The sequence below is a fragment of the Paramormyrops kingsleyae genome, chromosome 22 (genome assembly GCF_048594095.1).
Source record: "Paramormyrops kingsleyae isolate MSU_618 chromosome 22, PKINGS_0.4, whole genome shotgun sequence".
In the NCBI taxonomy this organism is placed as follows: Eukaryota; Metazoa; Chordata; class Actinopteri; order Osteoglossiformes; family Mormyridae; genus Paramormyrops; species Paramormyrops kingsleyae.
Genome location: NC_132818.1, coordinates 8,505,932 through 8,530,814, shown reverse-complemented (window position 1 = coordinate 8,530,814; position 24,883 = coordinate 8,505,932). Strand labels below are relative to the sequence as shown.

The 24,883-nt window shown below is 47.3% G+C and overlaps 2 protein-coding genes across 3 annotated transcripts; one reads left to right on the top strand and one right to left on the bottom strand.

Annotated features, from left to right (window-relative positions):
* Positions 1-1,780: 1,780 nt before the first annotated feature.
* grb2b (growth factor receptor-bound protein 2b) lies at positions 1,781-15,346 on the bottom strand. 2 transcript variants are annotated; one of them, XM_023793253.2, is made up of 6 exons: positions 15,181-15,346; positions 13,369-13,659; positions 4,977-5,074; positions 3,448-3,570; positions 2,892-3,060; positions 1,781-2,601 (listed from the first exon to the last, which is right to left on the bottom strand). In XM_023793253.2, exons 2-6 carry the CDS (start codon positions 13,444-13,446, stop codon positions 2,416-2,418), a joined length of 654 nt encoding a protein of 217 aa, XP_023649021.1. In that variant the 5' UTR covers positions 13,447-13,659; positions 15,181-15,346; the 3' UTR covers positions 1,781-2,415. The 2 variants fall into 2 exon arrangements, with proteins under 2 accessions (XP_023649021.1, XP_023649030.1); XM_023793262.2 differs by lacking the exon at positions 15,181-15,346 and adding an exon at positions 13,780-13,876.
* Positions 15,347-16,614: 1,268 nt separating this feature from the next.
* On the top strand, positions 16,615-18,277 carry mchr1b (melanin-concentrating hormone receptor 1b). The gene is made up of 2 exons (XM_023793736.1): positions 16,615-16,737; positions 17,219-18,277. Exons 1-2 carry the CDS (start codon positions 16,683-16,685, stop codon positions 18,259-18,261), a joined length of 1,098 nt encoding a protein of 365 aa, XP_023649504.1. The 5' UTR covers positions 16,615-16,682; the 3' UTR covers positions 18,262-18,277.
* The last annotated feature ends 6,606 nt before the right edge of the window (positions 18,278-24,883 follow it).

Sequence of the window (24,883 nt, the reverse complement as noted above, 5' to 3'; positions counted from 1 at the left end):
AATCTGAATCAGATGAAATGCTGAAAATGACAGCCTGAGAGCGCTGACAGCGTGATGATAAAATCAGCGTTGGAAATACACAACCTCAGTCCAAGAACAAGTACCACTGGAGTCCACACGCTAACTAACAGGACAGGGGCTTCAGTTTTTAACTTTTATTTTAGATGTCTATCACGTTGAAGGAGAAAAGGGGAACACAAAATGAGCTTGCTTGGGAAAACAGCGCATTTGCTCCAGCAGCTCAGGACTGTCGGCGGTGAGTCAGAGATCAGCTGACAGGCAGCCGGCTGCTCTTACGCCACACGCCGCAAAGGGATGGAGCCCCCGCGGCGAGGAGGCACCCCAGCAAGGAAGGACCTGGAGGTGCAAACCCCAGAAGTCCAGCTGTGCGAGCCGCAGGGAAGCATAGCCTGCTTCCAGGGGAATAATGAAGTCAGGGATGAGGTTTGACGTGCACCACGTGTTCAGTCACAGAACAGGCCTCATCATGCTTAAAGGGAAAATGTCAAGCATAAACAATCAAGGAGGAATGCAAAAAGTTATTACTGCCTCAACTTCTATGTTTTCCTCTAAAGGAAAATCTTTTACCCATTTAAATGTCCCACTTATACTGCTGTCATCACCCTCCCACCCAACTACCTGTAAACTTTGCCCCATATGCTTATCAGTAATTGACATCAGTTCATTCCATTTCATATGTATCGTTGTCCCAGTCGACACACCACAGCACATAAGGCACAAGGAAATGTATCCTCTGCATGTAACCCGAATGAAGAGCCATTATCCCTCATGGCTGCCTGGAGACCTTTAACCTGGATGAAGACGCTCCAGAGATAGACCGAGCTCTACTGGGAGGAAGGGGAGGAGGCTGGAATTTGCAGGATAGAAACACTACAGTCTTGAACACCAGGAAAATGTTAGCGCTTTGCTTTTCTCTCAAGCACTCCGCCTACAGACAAGCGCTAAAGGAAGGGCACAGATCAACACGGCAATAGCTCTTGTTCCCTTCAGTTTAAAAGAAGAAAAAAAAAAAAAGTTGCTGATCCATGGACTGACATACGCTTCCCAAATCCACTCAATCTTTGCACACAAAACCCACAATTGGTTTTGGAATCATCTTTATTAATAGGAAAACAAAAACTAAACAAAAGTGCAAAAAAAAAAAAAAAAAAAAAAAAGTATCCTAACAGTAAGTGAAGGCAGAAAACAAATTAAATAAAAAGTGTTCTTGGATGGCAACAGGAGGACTTTTCGGGGGGGGGGGCACAGGGCAGGATGCTTACGCACAGTGTTCCGCACCGCTGGGACTCCTGACCGACCCGATACCGGAGAGGGGCGACGGCGCCGAAATGGCAGAAGTGGGAAAGGCACTATCCGGAGGCGGGTGGGGTGCGTGGCGCCGTGTCTCAGAGGGAGCGCAGAAGCTTCCAGAAGGGCCGGGTAGCACGACAGCATCACGAACATCGGCGCCCGTAACGGCGTTCGGCTGGTCGGTCTGCGGCTCCGGCTGCCATCAATACACTGGATAAACTGGGCTGATGGCTCTGGGTGCACTGGGGCGGAGGGGTCCCAAGATGGAACAGATCAGGCCGATCATTAATTACTCCACGGTATCTGAAGGCTGTCAGATAATCCAGAACAATCACACCGACAATTAGTCATATTCAAGGCCTAAGAGGTCTTTTCCAGACTATCGTGGGTGAACATAATTTACATATTCAGGGGAGACGGGGGGGGCGGGTGAAAGACATACACATACAAATATATATATATTTATATATTCTTAAAAAAAAAAAAGGAATCTCTCTATGTATTTTCTTTACAGAGCAGAAGGCCAATGTTAAATCCCCACACCCCCTTGCTCTACACGGCACAATTCAGCTGTCATTCAAAACTGTATCTTAATTGCATTTTAATCTTTTAACACAGCGTTAGAATTTACTGGAATTTCCTGAAGGTGATTAAAACATGCGCGAAAGAAAAAAAAAAGGAACAAAATGGGGGAGGAAAAGCAGAAGCGGTTTAGAGATAAATTAAGAGAAACCATTTTAAGTTACGATTTCGGTGCACTATGCGAGTTTCTCTGTCTCCATTTATGCATTCTTTTTTAATATCATTTAAATGTTTTATTGTTATCGACAGTTCACCGGTGAGCGCGGTGTTTGCCGGGCTGGCAAACATTCTCAGGCAGCTTCTCTCAAACGGCACAGCCGGGTCACACAGGACCCATTCTCACTCGTTCTTTGTTTCCTTTCTGTTCTCAGTTCCAGGCTCTACCGTTGTGTTGGGTCTCTTCAGAAGAGGGGGTGGGATGGGGTGAGAGTGAGGGAGGGATTGTGGGCAGGAACTGGGGAGCGGGGCACTTGGAAAGGGAGGGTGGGAGAGGCTGGGGTTGGGGAGCGGGCTTTATTTCTTTTACATGTTCCGGTTGACAGGGGTGACGTAGTTGCGGGGGAACATGCCAGTGAGGCTGTGGCACGCCCCCTTCCACCAGTTGGGGTCGGAGTTGTCCAAAACCTGGATGAAATCTCCACGCCGGAAGCCCAGCTCGCCATCCTCCTGAGGGTCGAAGTCAAACAGCGCCTGCACATACGTTGGATTCTGCGGGGGGAGGGGGGGGAGGACATGCTAAGGAGCAGGAGCGGCACGCCACGAGCCTGTATTTGCCAGTGCTCTACAGCGCCCCCTTTTGGCAGCGCCAGCTAATTAAAATCGCCCGAACCGTTTGGGGACACCATGGCATCCACAACACCCACCAACCAACCAATGAAGATGCAAGAGAACAGGCACTCAGGAAATGCAAGGGTGCGGACTGATGACCAAGTTGCCCCTGTGCTCTAAGTCTATGGTGGCCTAGCTGTGCTGGAAGGGTGGGGGGGAGACTGCCTCACCTGAGGAACCTGCTCGATGTCCCGCAGGAAGATCTGCTGGTTCCGTGACACAGACGTGGACCGGTGATAGTCCACCAGCTCGTTGAGAGAGTTGAACTTGACTACCCACAGGAAGTACTTTCCAGCTCCATCCCGCAGGACCTTGAAGTGCTGGACGTCATTCCCAAACCTACAGATGGCGTACAGCTTGCTATTAGAGTGGGTGACTGGATGGCAGTCATGTGACTTGTGGCTTGATTTGTCAAGATCAGAAGTCAAACCTTGATAAGTTCTAAATTATTACAGAAGTAGTATAGATATGGCAATTAAGTCCCCCACGGTTTTTATTTTAGAACTAGGAATACTAGAAAAAATACAATTATATGAACTGTGCTCAGTAAAAAAAATAATGTAACAGTAATAAAAAAAGCAATTACAGGGATGAGAGCAGGTGCCCAAAGAAGCCACCAGGGGGAAGCACTGTGCAAGCCTCCCAGACCTATGGCATCATCACGCCCCCACATGACCACATGAGCCAGGGCAGGAGAGAATGTGCACGCATGAACCAAGCACTCACTTGACAGACAGGCTGAAGTCGCCGGGGGCGCTCTCGCTCTCGCGGATGAGGAAAGCCCCATCGTGCCTCTGTTTGTTCAGTATCTCCTCTGCTTTGGCCCGCGGGATCTTCCCGAAAAACCACCTGTGACAGAACAGGCGTCCATCAAATGGGGACTCATGCAGCTCCAAGGTGCCATCGCTCATCACTGACTCTGTACAAGCTCCTCCCCCTTATCCGGGCTACCCTGCCGCGTCCCCCGGGGGATGCACGCCGGCCCGCTGCCCCAAGAGGACGACGCAGAGACGCCGCTCCGCTCCTTTGCATAGGGCTGGAGAGCGACAGTGAAATGAAAGATTTTAATCCTGGCGGAGGCGCCGTGGTGGCACTTCCTGGTGTGACAGCGGGCCGGAGTGTTACAGGAGTCACACAGGGAGGCTGAACAGCAGGTAGCCCAGGAGGAGGAGAGGCCCTGGCACAGCGAGAGAGAATTCCCCGGCTGGGTCGGCACCAGCTTCTCCGCGTCCCCAGAAAGGCAGGTGACCCTGCAGGCTGCGTGTGAACATCCTGGTTGAGCCTGATGACATCGTGATGAAAATCGATAAGTCAGGAGGCCGTGAGAGGAGGAGACCTACGAAGGACCGACTCCCTTGACGTTGTAACATCATCTAAACAGGGCTGTGTGTCAACTCCGGGCAGACGTCCCAGCAGTGTGGCTGGATTCCGTAACGGATGAATGCAGCTTCTTTTATGACAGTCATCCGATACTACAGCTGCTGATAGAAGCGTGCCCAGCGCAGCTCCTGATGATACCTGGGGCAGACGGGGGAACGTGCACGGAGGTGCGGGGGGGGACGTGGTGGGGAGACCATGGGAGGTGTGAGGAGGCACGGGGTGTGAGGAGGCACAGGGGGAGGCGGGAGGTGTGAGAGGAGGCGTGGGGTGGAGATGGGAGGTGCGGGGGAGACGAGAGAGAAGGCACGTGGGGGAGATGGAAGGCGCGAGGGGGAGACAGGAGGCGCAGAAGGAGACAGGAGGTGTGAGAGGAGGCGTGGGGTGGAGATGGGAGGCGCGAGAGGAGACGAGAGAGGAGGCACGTGGGGAGATGGGAGGCGCGAGAGGAGGCGCGTGGGGGAGACAGGAGGCGCAGGAGGAGACGGGAGGTGTGAGAGGAGACGTGAGGGGAGGTGGGAGGAGACGGGAAAGATAGCGGACAGGCCAATTACTGTTCAAAAGATGATGGCGGACCCTGTGGGCAGACCTCCTTCCCTCTGCTGCACAGCTCAGACATCGTCAGGGTGAGGCCCCCAAAATGTCTCCAAAAAGTGCATATTGGGATGAACCATTACTGTAGCTGGGAAGCAGAGGAGGAGCCTGTACAGCAGTCAGCCAGGGCACATGTAGCGGATACATGCACAGACACTAACTGAGTGAGTACAAGAGAAAACTGCACTTTGGGTAAGTTTGCTAAAAGGCCTCCAACACATGCACACACACGTACTCATGCACACACACATGTGACACATGTGCAACATCCAAGCTGTACTCACGGATGTGCTTTCATTTCAATGTAGTTCTTGGGTATGAAGCCGTCTTTGCCGTTGAGCTCGGCCTTGTACCAGTTCTGGTCGCACTCCTCATTGAGAACCTGCCCAGGACACAGAGCAAAGGCAGGGTTGGGGTCGGATGCCGCAGCAAAGCAGCCAGCACTGAGCTCAGCGTGTGGACGTCCGGCACCACGCCCAGGCCGCTGAACGCCAGCGGTGGCTATGACATCAGCTGACCAGCAAAGGTTAGAAAAGGCTTCTGCACATGTACACCGGGTCTGGAAGACTTTCGGTTCGAATAAAGGCTTAGAGTGCTGCAGATAGATCTTTTAAAACAAACACACAGGGTTTAACTTGCAGTGCGTCAGTGAACCAGCATCAGTGAAAAACGCTGGCATCAGCAGATCAGCACTTTCGACTTCCAGAAAGCTGGTCAGAGAGGAGCCCCTAAGTCAACCAGAAACATTTAGAGGGTTTTTTTTCTTAAAAAATAAAAGCGACAAGCTTAAAAGCCGAGCACATCTTCCCCAGGCCGTGTAATCTGTACCGACTGGATTTGAATACGGTCACAGTGCCCCCCCCCCTCCAGTCTGAATAATTGTTTTACTGGCAATTCAAAGGAGCCACACCGTGACCAGGGATGTTATCGCTCTCCAGTGACACGACTCCGTCATGCACATGTGCAAATTTGCGGGCATGAAACGTTCAGTTGGGCTATTGTTAGAAAACAAGGGGTACTTAGTCCAAACCCAAGCACTTAACTGAGCACTTTAGAACATGCCGGAACAAGAGCTTATAGGTCACCGATGATACCCGTGATCCCATAGTGGCCCGTAAGCACAGCGTGGAACATGGGAGGCCAATTCTAGCGACACTCACTCTGCGGTGTCAAGTTAAATCATTCATTTTTAAATGTGCTGTACAAACAGGACCAGACCCAAAGTGTTCTCCAGTCTAGAGAGAAGTAATTAACTGTCCCACATTCATACATACGTGCATACAAGAAATAAAGTAAAAATGAGAACAAACATTCAAGGAAATGTAATACAATAAGGAACAGATTTTTTTTTTTTTTTTTTTTTTTAAAAGAGGGTAATTAAAAGTGTTACTAAAACAATTAAAAGTAAAAATAGTGGACTTGACAAAAACCACATGGGAACCTCAAAGTGCTTTCAAAGCAAGAGAAAAAAGGTGGTTTTTAAACGCATCTAATATTAAGATGATGAGAGACTAAGTCTGGGAGCAGCTAGAGAGGAAGCCTTCGGTTTAGTGGAGGACTGGGAAGAGCTGTTGTGAGGACGACCAAAGGGATCGGGGGGCTGAATATGCAAATAGCAGATCCGAAATGTATTGTGGGGCAGTGTACATCACCGACAGAGGAAAACCCAGACAGACAAAGCGGTTTTCTTGCAGCAGATCTGTTGCATTACAGCGGCACAGAGGCCAGTCCAGGAGCTCTGGCAGCCATGAGGGAGAGAGAGACAACAAAACGACACGTCAGCCTGTCAGAGACGCAGTTGAATGGCAGCTGTCATATCCTGAATCAGAGTGATGTCAGCGGCAGCCGATTGGCTAATCAGCTACGGCACAGCAGGGCTTTCGGGCGGGGTCTCACCACCATGGCGCATGGACACAGGCCGAGCCCGGCCAGGGGATCTTCGGTCCAGAACCATCACACCACCTGGTGGTGTTTCACAGCGAGACAAATTTCTCTCAACAAACTGACCCTTGAGGCAGCATTTACACAGGAAAACACCATGTAACACAAAGGCTTCTGCTTCTCCAGTCATGCACATGGATCCAGGACCTGGGATGCAGGGCCTGGACGTGAGCCCGCACTGTCACCCCGTGGCCTGTACGGGACGAGCTGCGTTCTTCTGGCTGAAGCCCACTGACACGCGTCACAAAAGGCAGGAAAAAGTTCACAAAGGAGGAGCTGAAAAGCAGCAGCCACAGGATCGAGCGGAGAAAGTGCTCCAGCAGGCAGTGCGGTGGACGCAGTGGTACCAGGGTCACATCACCTGCATGGGTATTTCACAGGGGACCCCAAAATGGGGTGGGGGGCAGCCAAAAGGTGCTAAATTAAACAAAATGAGGACGAGCGGGTCCCAGGCGGGACAGCAGCAGGCTGCCAGGTTTCACAAACGTCTCTGTTGCAGAAGCAGCCACTTAGAGATAATGACGCTTGTTTTGCTGTACGGCCTGACTGCTAGGGAGTACGGAGTCGGCACACGGCCACTCCAATGCGGAGTGGCAGAACCGCAGAGGATGCATGCAGAGGGTGCATGCAGAGGGCTGACTCAAACTGCAACTGCTCTGCCCCACCAGCAGGGAAACGGGAGTGGGTGGACAGGAAGAGAGAGGAGCACGAGGGCCCGGCCTGCCCCCGATCATACACCATACAGATGACCCCCTCCGTGCAGTCGCCTCGTACTTCACGGTGCTGTCAGATGCGGCAAGGAGGAGGCCCGTTGCTCACCGCAGCGAAAACACCTTAGAGGCAGATTAATGGTGTAGATCGGCATGCGCTCGTGGGAAAAAACAAAGCAGCACTCACTGCTTCAACAGCCACACCTGGCAAAGATCAGTGACCCCACTCTAGGGTACAAGAGCAGGCCCGAGGAAACACAAGCTCCTTAATAGCCGGCGTCCCCATTCAGCTTCATCACTTAACATCCACAGGTTGCGTAGGATGGGCTAGAAGGCTGAACGAGGGAGGTGATGCTCGAAATCCTACCTGATCGCGTGAACAGAGTGATCTGGTTGGGGGAGGCGGCAGATCTTGGGTTTGCTCCACTTAAGCTTTGGAGTTCGGAGGGAAAGTTTGGGGGGGGGGGGGGGGAATCAAACAGGAGGAGCCCACGCAGGCGAGCGTGTCAACACCGAGGAAGCAGGTATTAATGGCGGGAAGAGATGAGGTGAGAAAAGCGCAAAGACGTGGTTACTGTTAGCCTTGATAGACTCCTGATCCGTGGCATCAGACGTTGCTCGTCGGGTTTACCTGGCAACATGATGCTCTGCGGGGCTCTGAGGATGCAGCCACCAGCCAGAGTGAGGGAACCACCCCACCACAGACAGAGAGAGACATCTCACACTGTAAGCATGGCTGTCAATAAAGCAGACTAGAAGCACAGTTGGCCCAATTTATCTTTTGGCTATAACCCACAATGGCGTCTGCCGAGAGAGACTGCATCTGGCTGCACTAACAGCTCAGCTCACAGCGCACACATGCACAGCTGAATGCGCACATGCCACAGACATGCACACGAAAGCAGCCACTCATTTACACCAGCACCGGTGCCCTGCATGTGGAGCACACCAACCTGTCACCCAGCGCATGCCACCAAGACGCGTAACTGCGGCAGGCCGTGCACAGACGCGTAACTGCGGCAGGCCTTGCACAGACGCGTAACTGCGGCAGGCCTTGCACAGACGCGTAACTGCGGCAGGCCTTGCACAGACGCGTAACTGCGGCAGGCCTTGCACAGACGCGTAACTGCGGCAGGCCTTGCACAGACGCGTAACTGCGGCAGGCCATGCACAGACGCGTAACTGCGGCAGGCCATGCACAGACGCGTAACTGCGGCAGGCCATGCACAGACGCGTAACTGCGGCAGGCCATGCACAGACGCGTAACTGCGGCAGGCCATGCACAGACGCGTAACTGCGGCAGGCCATGCACAGACGCGCAACTCATCCAGATGATGTTTATTGCACAGCAGGCTGTGGCTGGCAGACGTGCAAATATTACCATCAACGAGCAAAGTGTAAGAGACATGAAACTAATCCCTAATGGTCTGAAAGCGACGCCAGCCTCACCGTGGAAGCCAGAGGCGCGCGGTCCTTGACCAGGGCGGGGCCAATCAGGCACTGCCTTACCGAGCCAGTGGAGCTGGTGAAAACGCCAAGTCAGCAGGTCCTGAGGCTCAGCAGGGAAACTCAGATACGGGTCCGGCCGTTCGAGGCCTTCACAACGCACAGGCCACAGGTGCTCAAAGGCACGTGACCCACATTTAGACAAGCTTACACACGGGACTTCTGAATATTTCTAGAATCTTCCGGGAGCAGTTGGGTGGAAGCCAGAATTACGCAACGCACCGTCGCATTCACACGCGCAAATGTAAAAACGTTCATTCCCAGCTTACACACACATGTGCTGACCATGCTCAGCTGGGTCTGTGGCAGCCTGATAAGCGGGAACCAGACACCGATACACACAGACACACGCGTCATGATCAAGGCGATAAACCGCACTTGGGCCCAAACAGACACACGGCTGGCGGGCGAGAGCTACACAGGATCCGAAAGCGGCCCGGTACAGGGGAACCCGCCCCTGAGCTCCAAAGCCATACAACGCGTTTGAAAGAGCTTTTTCGCCACGTTTAACTGTCCCAAAATTCAGCAGTGAAAAGAAAAAAGAAAAAAAAACCTGACCACCACACGGAGAGGCCGCAGCAGTGAAGCGAGACGGCAAGAAGCAAGACGATGCGGCTGTGGTGAAGATCAAAGCGAGGATGGCGGATGTGGCTGATGCCAGGGCTGACACGCGACCCCCACTCTTCCACCAGGGGACAGTCCTCCACTCGTGTGCAAGGTCACGGCTGTGCAGGGTCCCTCGTATTCCCCCATCCCTTCCCTCGAAAGCTTCACGTGGGACACATCGAGGTCCTGTGGGACACGCACCAACATCGAGATCTTTATATGCTGCCTACCGCTGCCGTTTCAGACCAGTGCTCTGGAGATGCCGCTCTGGGGCTGGTGGGTGTTGTAAGGACAGATGGCCCAGTCAGCAGATTCACATCCCTACAGACATCCACATCTCTCTTAAGCACATTCGGCCGCCTGTTAAGATGGCTGCCTTTGCAATCGGCTTCATCAGCCACGTCTGTTTACCGCCTCAAACATCCCGGTGAACAGCTCGCCACCGCTGGCGCGTACATGCAGATGGCGCCTCCCTTCTCGACCCGCCGACGTGTGATGATTAGATAAACAAGACTGAGGGAGCCTCTCAGTAAGTAGGGTGCCAGCAAAATCCAAGATGGCAACAAGCAGTACAACCAGACACAGATACACACGAGTTAACGCTAGTTACCAGAAAACTTTAACCAACTACAGAAACAAGGGATTCTTTAAAAGACACATTAGGGTCTGTTCAGATGCATTCGGAGGTCTGCATGTCGCCACAGTTGTGCAGCCAGACATCGGCAGAGGGGGGCTGACAGAGCAGGCCTGCTCCATCGCCACCGCTGCAGGCGGGAAACGTCCCTTTGAACACCGACAACACGCTTCCTTCCACCAGGCTGGTGAAACAGACCCCCCCCCCCAAAATCAAGCAAGAGCAGGATCAAAGATAAAAATAGAAACTAGAACATGCTGGTAGAACTTCGGGGTGAATGATTCTCACACAATGAATCCATCCAGGCAAATTTTTTAAAAAAAAGGAAGTTTTCCAGGAGGAAAATACCAGACGATAGATGAGACAACAATCAGAAAGAACGTTGGTCAGAAAGTCACCCCCTGCTCATGAAATCCCCCCAGGGACCCATGAGAGGCCCTCCGAGGCTGCCAGACCTGCGGTTACAAGCGGAAGTTTCAACAACCCATTACGACTCATGGCCTCTTCCTGAAATGTGACACACGGCTTAGAGAAGAGCAAACTGGACCCATGAGCCAGGCCCAACTCAGCCCAGCACACCTTCGCACTGTAAGGGGCTTTGAGGTCGAACTCCCCAGCTGTCCCCAGGGCAGTCTGCCCTTGCAGCTTCATTAGGACACAATCACCCCGTCCTCGGAACCTTGGAGCAGCCCGGCGTCCTTTCAGCAGGAGCTCTGGGCCACGTCTAAATAAACCCAAGTGCCCGCTAGACTCTCAGCGTCCGATAAACCCAGAAAAAACAGCGGCCTGCCAACAGCCCAGTGCGTTTCACCAGGCCTGGGCTGAGGGGGGACTGAGGAAAAACAATAGAGGCAGGTGCCCTAGAAAGCAACAAGTTAAGCAAAAGGAACAGAGACTGGCAGGTCCACGTTCTGAAGGCCAGAAGGCGGCTGCTCTCAGGATAGCTGGGTTCTGCCATGCAGCAGGTTTCCGGTGCATATATGTGTGTGTGTGTGTGTGTGTGTGTGTGTGTGTGTGTGTGTCTGCACACAAACTACAAACCAACTTTGCAAAAAAAAAGAAACATCAAAACAACCTGCAAACCTGCAGCTGCGTGAACTGCTATGTGACTCATAGTGTCATTCTACCTTCTCCCTGGGCAAGACAGCAAAGAGAAAACAAAAAGCAAAAAAAAAACACGTTTTCTGAGTCACTAGGACTGTTTGCTGGGGGGGGGGGGGGGGGGGGGGGGAGACCTGAGATCCGCTACCCAGAGAGAATGTAAACCTGGCGGCTTGACATTCAGCTACAAGTAAAAATCAGTGAAACCTGAAAAAGAGGAGGAGGGGAAGAAAACAAGGTCTTACAGTCATTATGTGAAAAGCTGCTTCTCTGGTAGACACTCTGACGCCGATTTCCCTTAAAAAGAGGAGCACGTCACACAGAAAACTAGGCTTCAGCATGTGGCGCGAGCTGAAAATATCCCGAGAGGCATAAAGGACGAGAGCACATGTGGGATGGCACGGGCGAAGCCCTCACGGCACACGGGCACGCCGTGGAACCCTCTTCCACTCCGGAGAATTTCCGCGCCACAAGCTCAAACTGCAGCTACACAGTGAAATCTGCCGCAGAGAGGAGCGTCCTGCTCGCAGTTCCCGAGTTCTCAGCTGTGAAGACAGCATTGAGAGCAGCAGCTAGAGGGCAGGAACTGGCTAAAAGGTGTGGGTGACTTGTTCAAAACCCAGGGGGCTCTGCATGTGGTCACCACCCCCTGCAGGTCAAAAGGTGATCAACTACAACTATATGGGTCAGGCAGGAGGGCACCTGCTGCAAATCACAGGAGAGACTGACTGCAAATTCATACATTTCAGCAGGTCATCTGAAGGTCTAGGGGTCAACCACTATCACCACTATCAAACAGACTGCTTTACCAAAGTCTTATGGCAACAACTGACATGGGGTAACATTACCATATGCACGCACGTGCACGCACGCACACTAGATGCAAAGTACAGTTGCCCAGCAACCTCTTTAAATATTAGGCAATTAAAAAAAAAATTTGGTGGGGGGCATTCCATATAAAGAAATGTTATTTGTATTATATATTTTCATATTAAAGAGGCAGGCCAAAGATGATTAGGATGATTATAGCACTTGCGTTAACAAAAAATCCACTTTGATACCACAAAATCCCATACAGGTCAAGGCTCAGAGGAAGACACACAACCACAAGTCAGCAAGAAAAAGGGGGAGAGAGAAAAAATAGCCTGGATGTCCCAGTAAAACACCTAAATTAGACAAAAGATAGTTCTAAAACGAATCCTCCATTTTTCATGCGTTAACTGACCCACTCAAATCTAGTGTTCAGAGAGCATATTGTAAGCAAAGTAGAAAATAAACACCAACACCGTCCTGGGAGAGAGCAGCAAGTCCCTGTCAACACAGGAAGCCAATACGGACCAAAAAAATCCACTTCCTGTGACATCAGCCATTTGTTTTTTTATTTCTCCATTCCTGCACTGAAGAGGTTTAATTTCTTGTGTCTATCGGCTGCCATTTTTTCAAAGCACGCTTAGTCACTGACAATTCTAAAGAAAGTTTTATGCAATCTATGAAAAAGTGCCAAACCAGAGTGAAGACATAGTAAAAACCTTAAGCTGTAGTCCTACAAGAGGAAACGACTTGTGCACTTGATATGTGCTGATAAGATCGCCGAACTTTTCCTTGAAAACCTACAACAAACATTTCCTTGTAACTGACTTGCAGTAAAAACATGGCTCATTGGGTCAGACTGTAACTTACAGGTCATCCAGGCATGTTCTAGGATCACAGATGCCCCAAAATAGATGCTCTTATTATCCATCCATTGCCCCCAACTGGGTTTCAACCGACACATTTACTAGTTAAAACAAGAAAGAGTTGACCATTTCATTTAAAATCAATTTTAATTTGTTTCCTAAAGCTGTAATGCACAAAACGCAAGCTGTTTAATAAACAAATGTGATATCCAATCAGAAGTTCATAAAAAAGTATATATTATTAAAAAAACTCACTAAACACCTAGTTGTATAGACTAGAAAGTGCGTTTCTAAATGGAAAATTTAGCAACAATTCTCTGCGGAAATTATAAAAAGTTGCAATTAAAATACTGGAACAATGTAGCCTGAAGAAGACAGAACGAGATAAAAGTATTTTAAAGCGATTTAAGTTGTAGTTACAATTTTGTCATGAATAAGCCTATAAACCAAGCATCGTATATTATAAACATTTATTATTACTGCGACAAAAGAAAAAAATTACCTTAAGGACTTCTCCACGTTTGAAACTTAATTCGTCGTCTGCAGTGGCTTTAAAGTCGTATTTGGCAATGGCTTCCATAGTGCAGGATCCGGTACTTCTTTATGTACAGTTCAGGGTACAAGCAAAGGATTTCCGCGATTTCTAGCGGTTCACTCCTTACTGGCAGGTGCTGCCAAACGCTTTTTATTGAAATCAATCACAAGTTCAAATCCCGTGGCTTGGTCTCCCCACGTCTCTCTCCTCCGGTCTGTGACCCGATGGTCCTTAACATAAAAGGCCGCGCCAATTTACCTGGAAAAGGAAATATGCGTTAATAATCACTGGCCTAGTAACTGCGCTACGCTCGCAAATACACTATATATGGAAAAACTATATTTAACCCTGATATACAAGTGTTAGATAGAACCCCACCCTGAGCTGCGACTGGTATTAAAACGCAAAGAGTCCTCAATAGAGGAAGGAAACCATTCGGCTGACATTCCGCATGGCCAACTACCACCGTCCTTTACCACAAAACAGCCAATCGGACCGAGGGAGCGAAATATCGACCAATAGGAACGTGCTTAATCGCAAACAACCATTACTATTCCTGCGATGGCTGCGATCCAATGACCGTAGAGCATTTGGTACCGTTGTCAAATATAAAGAGACAGTCCTCAATCATCAGGATAAAATCTGATGCATGTTACTTCCTAACATTGTAATGTGAACAAAGCAGAGACTAATCAGTACTAAAATTTCGACAATACTTTATACACTGTACAATTGTTGCAGAACTGCAGCCTTGTCAATGCATTCAAATAATCAGATTTGTTTCATTAAATATCTAAATGCATCCGCGTCCGAACCGTTTAGTTTCATGCACATTTTTTAGGTGCTTAATAGTTAGCTATTGGGGTTACAGTCAATTGTGCGTGTCAAAATACTATTCCATACTAAAAAGCATGTATAAAGTGTCACTTGCCACACAAAGGAAAACCGAACTGACACGAACCTTTTCGCCTTATTACGCATAATCGGCGGTACTCGGAGGCATAGCAACACGGAAAGGATGCAAAACCTACAAGCCACATGAGACTCCCAAACACATTCAGAAGTACATGTATCGACAAACATTTGCTAGGGTTGCATGTCATACAAGTCCTCTACAAACTTTAAGCATTTGATGGGTCCAACAGTTCGGTATATTTACTAACAAAAAATGTTAACTGCCCAGTATCGTCGCCACGCCATAAACGTCAACAAAGAACAACTACAAACTAATAAATATAGTTTACAATGGTGATTAAAAAACAGCCGCCCAGCAGATAAGTAACTATATGCAGATATTAATAGCATCTTTGATTTAAAAGTTACTCCTTTCTGGACTGTTCTAGAAAAAAACCTTTACAGCTGAACACGCTCAAGAATACCCTAATCTACCAATTTCGCCAGTTTTCAAAGGACTCAATAGGCTCGTACAAAGAGCCTTATTTTTATAATCAGTTACCTTATAAAGCGAGCCAGCTAAAAACGTACGCGTCGACATCATGAAGAGCTACCCCCAAACATCCAGAAATAACCCACCCAGTGGACTACCTGATTATGCACCATGTCTTAGTAATTCGCGTATAATTAACGCGTTAAACCGTAAGAAACATTAGACAGTGCTTTCATAAGACAAGCGCCCCACTTCGGCGATACTAATCCTTTTGTTGGTAACTTGGTCGCATCGAAAAAGGGCAAACAGACAGGCCCCGTACGCGTCACGCACAGAAAAACCCATTTTTCCCTCTTCTGTGCCTCGGTCAGCTAAAATGAAGAAAAACTCACCCTTCTGCCTACTGGCTTAACTCAGCCCTCCTCAGGATTTTGGTTTTCGGATCTACCGTTGACACTAAACGTTTCCAGTTGTTATATGTACTCTTGCTAACTAGCTAGCTAAATGTCTTAATGTTTTTTTTTCTTTAAAAAAATCCCACATTATTTCCGCTTCCGCCCAGATGTCGCGTGCTCCTTACGGCCTCGCGCTGCGCTGACAAAGCTCGCGATATCTCTCTCATCATTTCGCATAGTTCAGAAACTTTGCTTGTAATGAGAAATTATTTAATGACGAATACACTAAGACATTTTATCTGGCTTAACATTGTGCTTTTCTATCCAGTAATAAACCAGGAAAATATTTATACATACTTATATATAGCTCATACATATTTATATATAACTCATTTTGGCAAAATTAGATTTCCTCTTTCTTTACATAGCCTATACTTATAGCATACCAGAATAACTATCTTAGGTAATAAACCACGACATAGTGACTTTTCCGTGCTCTAATCAGCTGCAAGAACTGTCCAGTATATAAAATACCACGTGGACATAACATTTTTGGTAAAACCGTGAAATGTGCGACATCTTGTGGTATTCCTGTAAAAAGCGAATAGTTTAACTAGCAATCCACAGAAAATGGATGGATGGATGGACAATCCACCCTTCTTCTAAAGCTTAATTATTTTATTTTCGTGAGGGATATGCAACGATACACCTGGGAACCAATTCTATCGTAGCACGCCGTGCTACATATTATATTAGCAATTAAGATTTGCTAATTAACCTACAGTAATTGTACGTCCAGGGACAGTGTGGGGGGTGCAAACTCAGCACAACCAGTACGAAAATGCGTTTCTAACCCGAGACACGGGAGTTACGAGGCAACCGGGATACCCCGTAAATCACAATTTTTTAAAACAAAAATTTTGATAAACTTTGTTCATGAATTTCTCAGATCGTAGGCCCATGTGCTTGGAAAAGTTCAAGAAAATACCACTCCGGTCCTTTTAGAAACAATATTACTTTTAAAAATGTAAAATGTAATGTAAATGTAAAATGTTACCGGGTACCTGCTTATATCAAGTTCCAGACAAAGAACGTTTGCAGAAAATAATGTATAAAATGAAATGGAATTCATGTAAATGCGATGCTGCAGCGCTTGGCTTTGCGGGTGAGTGTCCACCCCGCGTGCCTAGTGACGCCTTTTCTGAAGCATACAGCTGAGCATGAACCTTCATGCAGACCATTACCACAGCAGCAGCTCTCCGCACCATATTGATGTCTCTTTGAAAATACTTTTACTATAAGTGTTTTGAAAACGGATTTGAAAATTGTAGGAGCCAACAGAAGAACAGCATTTACCAGAGTACGATGAACCATATTATTTAGATTTAGCGTTAGCTGCTAGATCCCTGTTGTTTTTATTTTTTTCGAAATTGCAGCTCTGAGATGTAACTCTTTTTCCCGGCCATTTTTGCTTGGCAAATAACCATATCTGAAAGAAAATGTCGTGTGACAACTCGTTGGTTTCTTTGTATAATTCAACTGGAAATCTGGAAGGTAGGTGTTTTATATTGTGACAGAGAGCATATAATAATTGGGGCGCCCAAAGAGTCTGGGTGTCATGTAGTCCGTGCGCTTGAAAAACAAGTCAAAGAATGTTTGAATTTGGAGACACTCGTCAGATAAGCAAGTTCATTATGATAATAGTACGGTGACAATTACTCAGTTGACATTTCGTAGAATAAACAATACAACAAAAAAAAATCGCCCAATATGTTCTAAAACAAACCTCAGTTGTACGACAAATATATCAGGAATTAAATGTATTTAATTTGATATTTACTTTTCGTTGTTTTAAAAATTTCCTTATTCAGCACCACAGTGATGAACAGCACCGTTTGTTTTTAGAGGAACAATCTTGTATTTCGTGATGGCATTTCATAGAAAAGTCGGGTTGCTCGGATGAAAGCAACCCAGTATATTTCAAATTGCTCAGGGTTACAGTTGCTTTATTTTCGCTTTCTCTTCTCACCTGTAGAATATCAAGCGGCCAATCACAACATCCTGTTACCAAGCATTTTCGCGGTCATCTGTTTCCTGGGCATAACCGGGAACTGCACTGTGATCTACACCATCTTGAAGAACACCAAGTTCTGTGTCTGGCAGACCGTGCCAGATATCTTCATCTTCAGCCTGTCTGTTGTGGATTTACTATTTCTGCTTGGCATGCCTTTCCTCATCCACCAACTCCTTGGCAACGGCTCATGGCTCTTTGGCGCGACTATGTGTACGGTCATCAGCGCGCTGGATTCCAACAGCCAGATCGTCAGCACCTACATCCTCACCGTCATGACCCTGGATCGCTACCTGGCCACCGTGCACCCCATTCGCTTCAGCCGCGTCCGCACACCGCGCCTTGCCGCCTCCGCTGTGGGCCTTGTGTGGTTCGTGTCTCCGCTCACTGTCGCCCCCGTGTGGCTGTATGCGGGCCTCATGCCCCTGCAGGATGGCTCAGTGGGTTGCGCTCTGCTGCTGCCCGACCCAGCCAGAGATACCTACTGGTTCACCCTGTACCAATTCATTCTAGCCTTCGCCCTGCCCTTGGCGATCATCAGCGTGGCCTTTTCGCGCATCCTCCGTAGCCTGTCTTCGGCTGTAGTGCCGTTGCCCGTGTTGAGCCTGCGGGCACGGACGCGTAAGGTGACCCGGACGGCCATTGCTGTCTGCCTGGCGTTCTTCATCTGCTGGGCACCCTACCATGCCCTGCAGTTGGCCCATCTGGGTGTGCAGAGGCCCGGACGTGCCTTCCTGTATGCCTACCACGTAGCTATTAGCCTGGGCTACGCCAACAGCTGTGTCAACCCCTTCCTGTACGTGGCGCTCAGCAAGACATTCCGGAGGCGGCTGGCGACGGCTGTGCGGCGCACCAGGAGGGGAACCCGGGGGCTCCGCATTCACCCTGCTGTGGGGGCAGCGGACGGCAGTCTCTGTCTGCAGCTGGCACCCGACAACACGCAGCAGTCCAGGTCTTCAAGAGAGCTCCTCCACAACATGCTGCCTCTAACTGTTGCTGTACCCTAAGCCCTCAGTCACCATCGGCAACGAGCTCATCCCAGGAAAGGACTTTACTGTTATGCCTAAGAACACTGAATTAATTTATTGCCCATTAATAGCTTTTGCTTGCCCATAGCTTCACGGTTGGATACAGGAAACATCTCTTACTGGGACTTAATGGGACTCATGAAGCATTTTTGTGTTGTTTCTTTGTTGAAGACTGTAATAAAAAGTGAAATAAACTCTGAAGTTAGATGGCTACAGTTTGAGGACTGTTATGTGCCGCAAGTTTGGGGTAAATGAGCGTTCTTCATCTGCTGGGCACCCTACCATGCCCTACATGGTACTACGTAGTACGAGACTCTATGCCTTGCATTGTTTTACATATATAGAACACTGATTTAGAGCAGTCTGACACATGTACCCTTTGGTAATTTCATGATATGTGTAGGGTTTGTCTTAACTCTCTGAAGGCTGAGCCCTAAACATCCCCGGGCAAATAGTGTGCTCTCATTGTTAATGATAGGTCAGAACTGCTGAATATCACAGAAACACAGCAAGTACCAAATCACGACATTGAACATTGATTAGTCCTCAGAAATTCTGACTTCATGTCCACGTTATAACCTCCACAAAATAGTGTCAGGGCCTGCTCTGTTAGTCCGCCATGTTTCCATTTGGCCAGCAGAGGTCGCTGGCCATCCTGTAATTACCTCATTGTTTTTAGCCTAATATGCTAACCATCCACACCTGTCTTAATTAGGTCATTAACACTTGATTTAATGCCCTGTTTTTAGTTATTTATAAACACATTTATAATGCATTATAATGGTAGGTATAAGCATTAAGGATGCTTTGTACTGCATTATAATGGTATTTATGGGGTATTATAGATGAGACCTCCATAAGGCAGTCATAATGCATCATAAACACGACTATAATATGTTATGCCCTTTTTATCAATATTTATAGCCATGTTTATAATGTTTTACGAATGCATTATTTGCTATGAATGTGTTTATAAATGACTAAAAACAGCCATAACTAAAGTGCTGCTGCTAGGTCCTCGTTAGCTCTCTATACGTGTGTCTGCCCTCGCCTGATTGGCTAGCTCGACCACCAATTAGGTTGTAGAAGGTTCCGGTGTTAGTGTTTGAGTTCAATGTTGCTGTACCTTAGCTATTTTGCCCTAGTCCTGTCCATTTGGATCCTCCCCTTGTCTGTAATTATGTGTGCTTATGTACATAATAAAGTCCCCTCCAGTGTCGCCCAAGCTGAGCATGGATTGTCCCTCATTCATACATGCCATGCACATTGATGTATATTTAAAGTGTTTAATTGAAAACCAAATTGCCCTGATTGTATTGTCTGTCGACTGTGAATCTTGCTCTATTGCAGTGCGATTGCATTAGCTGGCGTGGCAAATGCTTCTGGTATGTACATTTAGGTCTGTGTAGTGGGAAGCACTATCCTGAAAGACATTTTGTCCTCTGTAGAAAAAAAAAGTTATTTTCCCCACAGCTCCATCACTTACTGTGGATCTGGATATAAACATTTATGGTGCCGGATAGCAAATGCTGTCGCTTTTATGCTTTATCTTGAGGCTAAAAGAAGACCTGCTTTAAAATGCATCATACGTGTGGCACCCGGAATGATATCGGGTGTCTCTGTACTCATGCAACACATTAATAAAAGGCCAAGCAGGGTGGAGGGAGGGTTTGCAATATATTGTACTTTGTACGCAGGACACTGCGCTGACTGCCTTATCTGTGAAGTCCCATAGGAAGCCTACAGACAAAGCCACAGTGTGAGTGCCCAGTGATGCAGTGACAGTGGTGGGGTGGAGAAAGACAGCAGTGATGGATAGGAGCTGGCCAAAGGAGAGGCCAGGCATTCAGCGGCCTATGACACCCAACAGCCATGGCAAAAACATTAACCGAGTATTTACAAAATGAAGGGGGGGGGGGCACGGTGCTGCAGTGGTTAGCCCTCACACCTCTGGGATGAGGGTTCGAGTCTCTGCCAGGGTTTCATGTGTGTCGAGTTTGTGTCATCGTGGGGTTTCCTCTGGGTATTGCAGCCCCCCCCCCCCCAGTCAAAAAACATGCTGAGGTTAATTGGAGTCACAAGATTGCCCCTAGGTGTGCTTGTGTAAGTGTGCCCTGTGATGGGTTGGTGTCCCATTCCGGGTTGTTCTCTGCTTTGAGCCCATAGGCTCTACACCCCCTGTGACCCCAAACTGGAGGTTCAAATCCCGCCTCTGAGTTTGCACGCTCTCCTCATGTCATAAAGGTTTCTTAAAATTGCCTTTCTTTCCTCCCACAGTCTAAAGTAGGGCAGCCATGTGACTTAGCACCTCTAGACTGTGTGTTATGTGTGTACGTGTGAAATAAGATCAACTGGAGTGCTGTCCAGGGTGAACCCCTTTCTACACGTTCTATATAGATACATATTTCCTAAACATTCACAGAAATTATTGTTTCTTGTTAGACTTCAACAATGACTATTGAATATAGCGTCACTGAAAATGTATTGCCCTGAGATCGCATTAAACAAGAAGAAAACCTGCAGCATGACTCAAAGTCTGGCTTACAGATGGCTGTATCACTTAAAATACATGACACAAGGGGGGAAGTGAGGCACAACTAATCTCCTGTCATTCTGAGAAAAATGAAATTGCACACAGTGATGGAGAAATAATGAAAACCAAATGTAAATACTATATACACAATACATTTCAAGGCACACAGACCACGGTGACTAATTCCAACAACCAAATATCAAGAGTGAGGAAGATGGGAAACGGATGTGACTCGTCATCGATGTGGCAAAAAGCGTGAACAATGGCCGTGCTTGGCAAGAACGGGCGAACAGTAGCTGTCATGATAGGAGGCGGGAAGGGAGAAATGATCCATTGGCTGACGTGAAAATGAAGGGGCTTATTTAGGGAAGTTAAAAACACATAACAGTAGAAAGCAAAATGATCACGATCAAAACAAAGGCATGTGGGTTAAACAAGAACAACATAGGTTGGGACCCAACCTAGGTGGGGAAACACAGGAAGACTCAACAGAACATCATGCAGGAGACTAACATGCAACAATAACATCTACAATGACTGACAAAGGAACAGGGCAAGGGAGGGCACATGTATCTTCTGATCTGGTAACGAGGACTACATGAGGGACAGGTGTGAACAATGAACCAACTGGGTAGGAAATAAGGAAGAAATGGGATGGCTAGTGACATCTGCTGGCCAAACAGGGACATGACAGACACAGTAGGAACAGATGCTGACAGTGGCACCCTGATGTTTGTGATTGCCATGGAATGATTCTGAATCATCACAAACTAATGAACTGAGTAGGTCAACGAGATGGCACACTGTCTGATGCTGGTGTGACCGTGCAGATTCACTCAGTTTAAACTGTGCATAATGAGTGTTATCATAATAAAAATGTAAATAATCCCCCATGCAGCACAATGAAATGCACTAGGGCAAAACTGTGTTTTCAAATACACAAGATATTGTATCTTCAGCTGCTTCTGAAAATTCAAACTGGAACAATGCAGGCAAATAATTCCCGGTAATGTCCCTGAAAAATATTACGTAAAGTGAAATAAATCTGCAAAAATGTATATGTGCATAATGTAAACACTCAGTCACAGCTCACAAATCTGAAGACACAGAAACGTCAATTCTCCCCATTTCAGAAAAAACATAAATCTATATTTTTGGTCAGTAACAAGACCTGAGACACTGTTAGTTGGCCACTTCTCTGTGAAGAAGCACTGCTTAACACAGTACGCAGACTTAAGGGCTAAATTGCATAAAGCCCTCTAGAGATGAAGAGCTATTTGCTTAGACACAAAGAAAGGTTGCTGAGGTGGCCCAAACTCCCATGGCAACAGAGAGGCTTGGAGCGATCAGAACCACTACTCCACATTTCCTTGGTACACACCTCTAGGCTAACATTATATGCATTAATTATTGCCTTCTCAGTTACACCAATTGCTTTTAGACTTCATTAACTTCAGCTCTTATCAGTAAAATCATTGTATACCATATAATGATGAAAATCAGTTCAATAAACTTACAGACAAGAGTCCAAAATGAAGATGTGGCTGGTTAGAAATTTCAGTGTGAAGCATTTAACTTTAGCGATTTTGATTGTATAGTTTAAGCATATGAACAGCTCTAAATTCTACTTTGTTTTTATTTCTTTTAGTGAGAGCCTGCTTTGCAGTTTGCAGTGTCAGATTCCACTAATCTTTGGTAAATAAATCGAAAGATACCCCATAAGGATTATCGAATGAACAGAATACAAATCCAGGAATATTCCATGAGCCTGGATTAGAATCTGGGATGATGGATGCATACGTGAAGTTGCATAAGAAGATATACTGAGGTGGAGAGGAAAGATCTTGGCTGTAAGGAGGATATGGGTTGCAGTTAAATCACAAACAAATAGATATTCAGAGGCCAGAAAAGCCATAACCGCTAAAATGCAGGCCTGTTTATAAATGGCCACAGAACAAGGAGCTATTCAAGGCCCAAGATGCAGGTGATACTATTTATAGTAAACAGCCAACATCAAAAGCAGAAAATTGCATTCCATGCACGTGAAGATGAAAGGGATGCGGGCAACTGTTATCATGTTCTTAATGCTCATATGCTTTTGACTTGAACAATCTCTTTCCCTGACACTTGCTATGACCACAACTGGCATGAGGGTCACACATCAAATATCTGCACCAGACAGATTCTGAGAAGGAGCAAACTGCACCAGGCACCCAAACGTCAGTACTCTCACAGCGAAACATAGATCAAGGCTTCACGAGGAACAAAACGGGTACAGAAACCGTCTTTAACATTCAAGATGAGAACTGAGAAGTATTTTGAGGGTTACTCGGCAGTCCTGACAATGCAAATATTCCCTGCCTCACGTTTCGAGAATTGCCAACTTTGGTCAGCTGGCTGGCGTGAGATTGTCAGTTCCAGACAAGTTTGCACACACATGCACACTCATTCACATGTATGTAAGAGTTTTATTACCTTGTAAATAGTCTGTAGGTTTTGCAGACTGTTCCAACGCCTTCGATGTGGTTAATTTTAAGTTTATAATAGAGTAATATTGATTTGCCGTAAGATTTCTTGCGTGAGCGTGAGAGTCTGATAGCTTGAGTGTCACAACAGATGCATGAGTTGGCAGCCCTGGTTTAGTCTATTGTTTCCAGCACTTCTTTTCCAATCATCAGGTAGAGAAAGAATATTAATTATGAATACAAGCCCTTGCAGACTGGATTTTTATTGTGGCACACGCTCCTTTGATAATGACAGCGGAGCAAATCACAGCCCACTGCGCCTCTTCGGCACTAGACCGCGAAACAGCAGAGACTCTGGCCCGTGAGGAGGGGGGGACTTCAGGCAGAGCTTTCAGAAGCGAACCCGCTGTTTTCACATGCAGTTTTAGAACTGAATATATACTGTATGAGCTCTTTATTAGCAAAATCAAGGCTAATAACAAGGATATTACCCCAGTGAAATAATATGGGGAGATTCTGTTTCAGAGTTTAGCTGTGGCTCCCTCTCACTGCAACTGAATATTCTGACTCCTCCGTCAATCCAGACACATTAATATTCTTTTAGCATCCTTGCTGGGGAGGTAGGACAGCTCCTGCACGTAGCACACGTTTAGCCTTCGCGACTGAAGGAAATTTAAATTTATTTATATCTCGGCAGAGCACCAGAGTCATATTTAAGTACAAAATGCCAGGAACCATCTACAGAAGAGCCCTGTAATTATGAAGATGAATGCATTCAGACAGGAGAAAATAAGATACCCCCGAGTGCTGTTCGTGGTGGACTGTTTCAGAAAATTGTGTTCCGAAACACCACTTCTCTATAGAAACGTAGTGTTGCACAACCAAATTCATAATGTGTCCAAATAGAAAAAAACAACACCTCGAATCTATTTTCTGGCTTCCGGAAAAGTCTCATATAACTTTTCCTTTGTGAGTGTGTCGTATATACCTGTTCACACGCACGCCTCTGAACCCTTTCGCCTCGCTTTCTGTCTGCGGCGGAGATGGACGCCGCGGGGACAGAGACTCCTGCGGGGAACTCATTAGTTTTCCGGGGGGAAGGGTAATCCAGCGCCGGCGCCGTTTTATTCTGAAATGTGTTCTGCGAGACAGCCATTGATCTGGTGGAGCTGTACCGCTGCCAAGCGGCACCTTGCTGTCGTGCGGCGAGTGTTGCCGAAAGATGAGAACATGAGGTAGACGAGAGACGCAAATAAATAACATGTTTCTGAGCCGCAGATAAGAACTCGGCATGAGACAGGATGGTGCAGGAGGACGTGTCAAGTGAACGAAACACGGCTCAATTAGCTCAACATCAACAGCCAAAGACAGTCATGTAGCTCAGCCTATTTTTTTAGGAGATGTGTGTCATGTTTACCTAAAGCGGGCGTCGTATCACGAAGCCGGATTTCGTGCATAGCCGGATAACATCGGATTTAAAGTTCCCCAGTTTAAATACTCTATCTTCGTTCACTTATATTAACCCCAAACTGCCTTAAATGCGGCTAAGCAAGAAATCCTGCTTCGTGATACAGCCCCCTGCTTGCAAGGTGGAAGCTGTAAT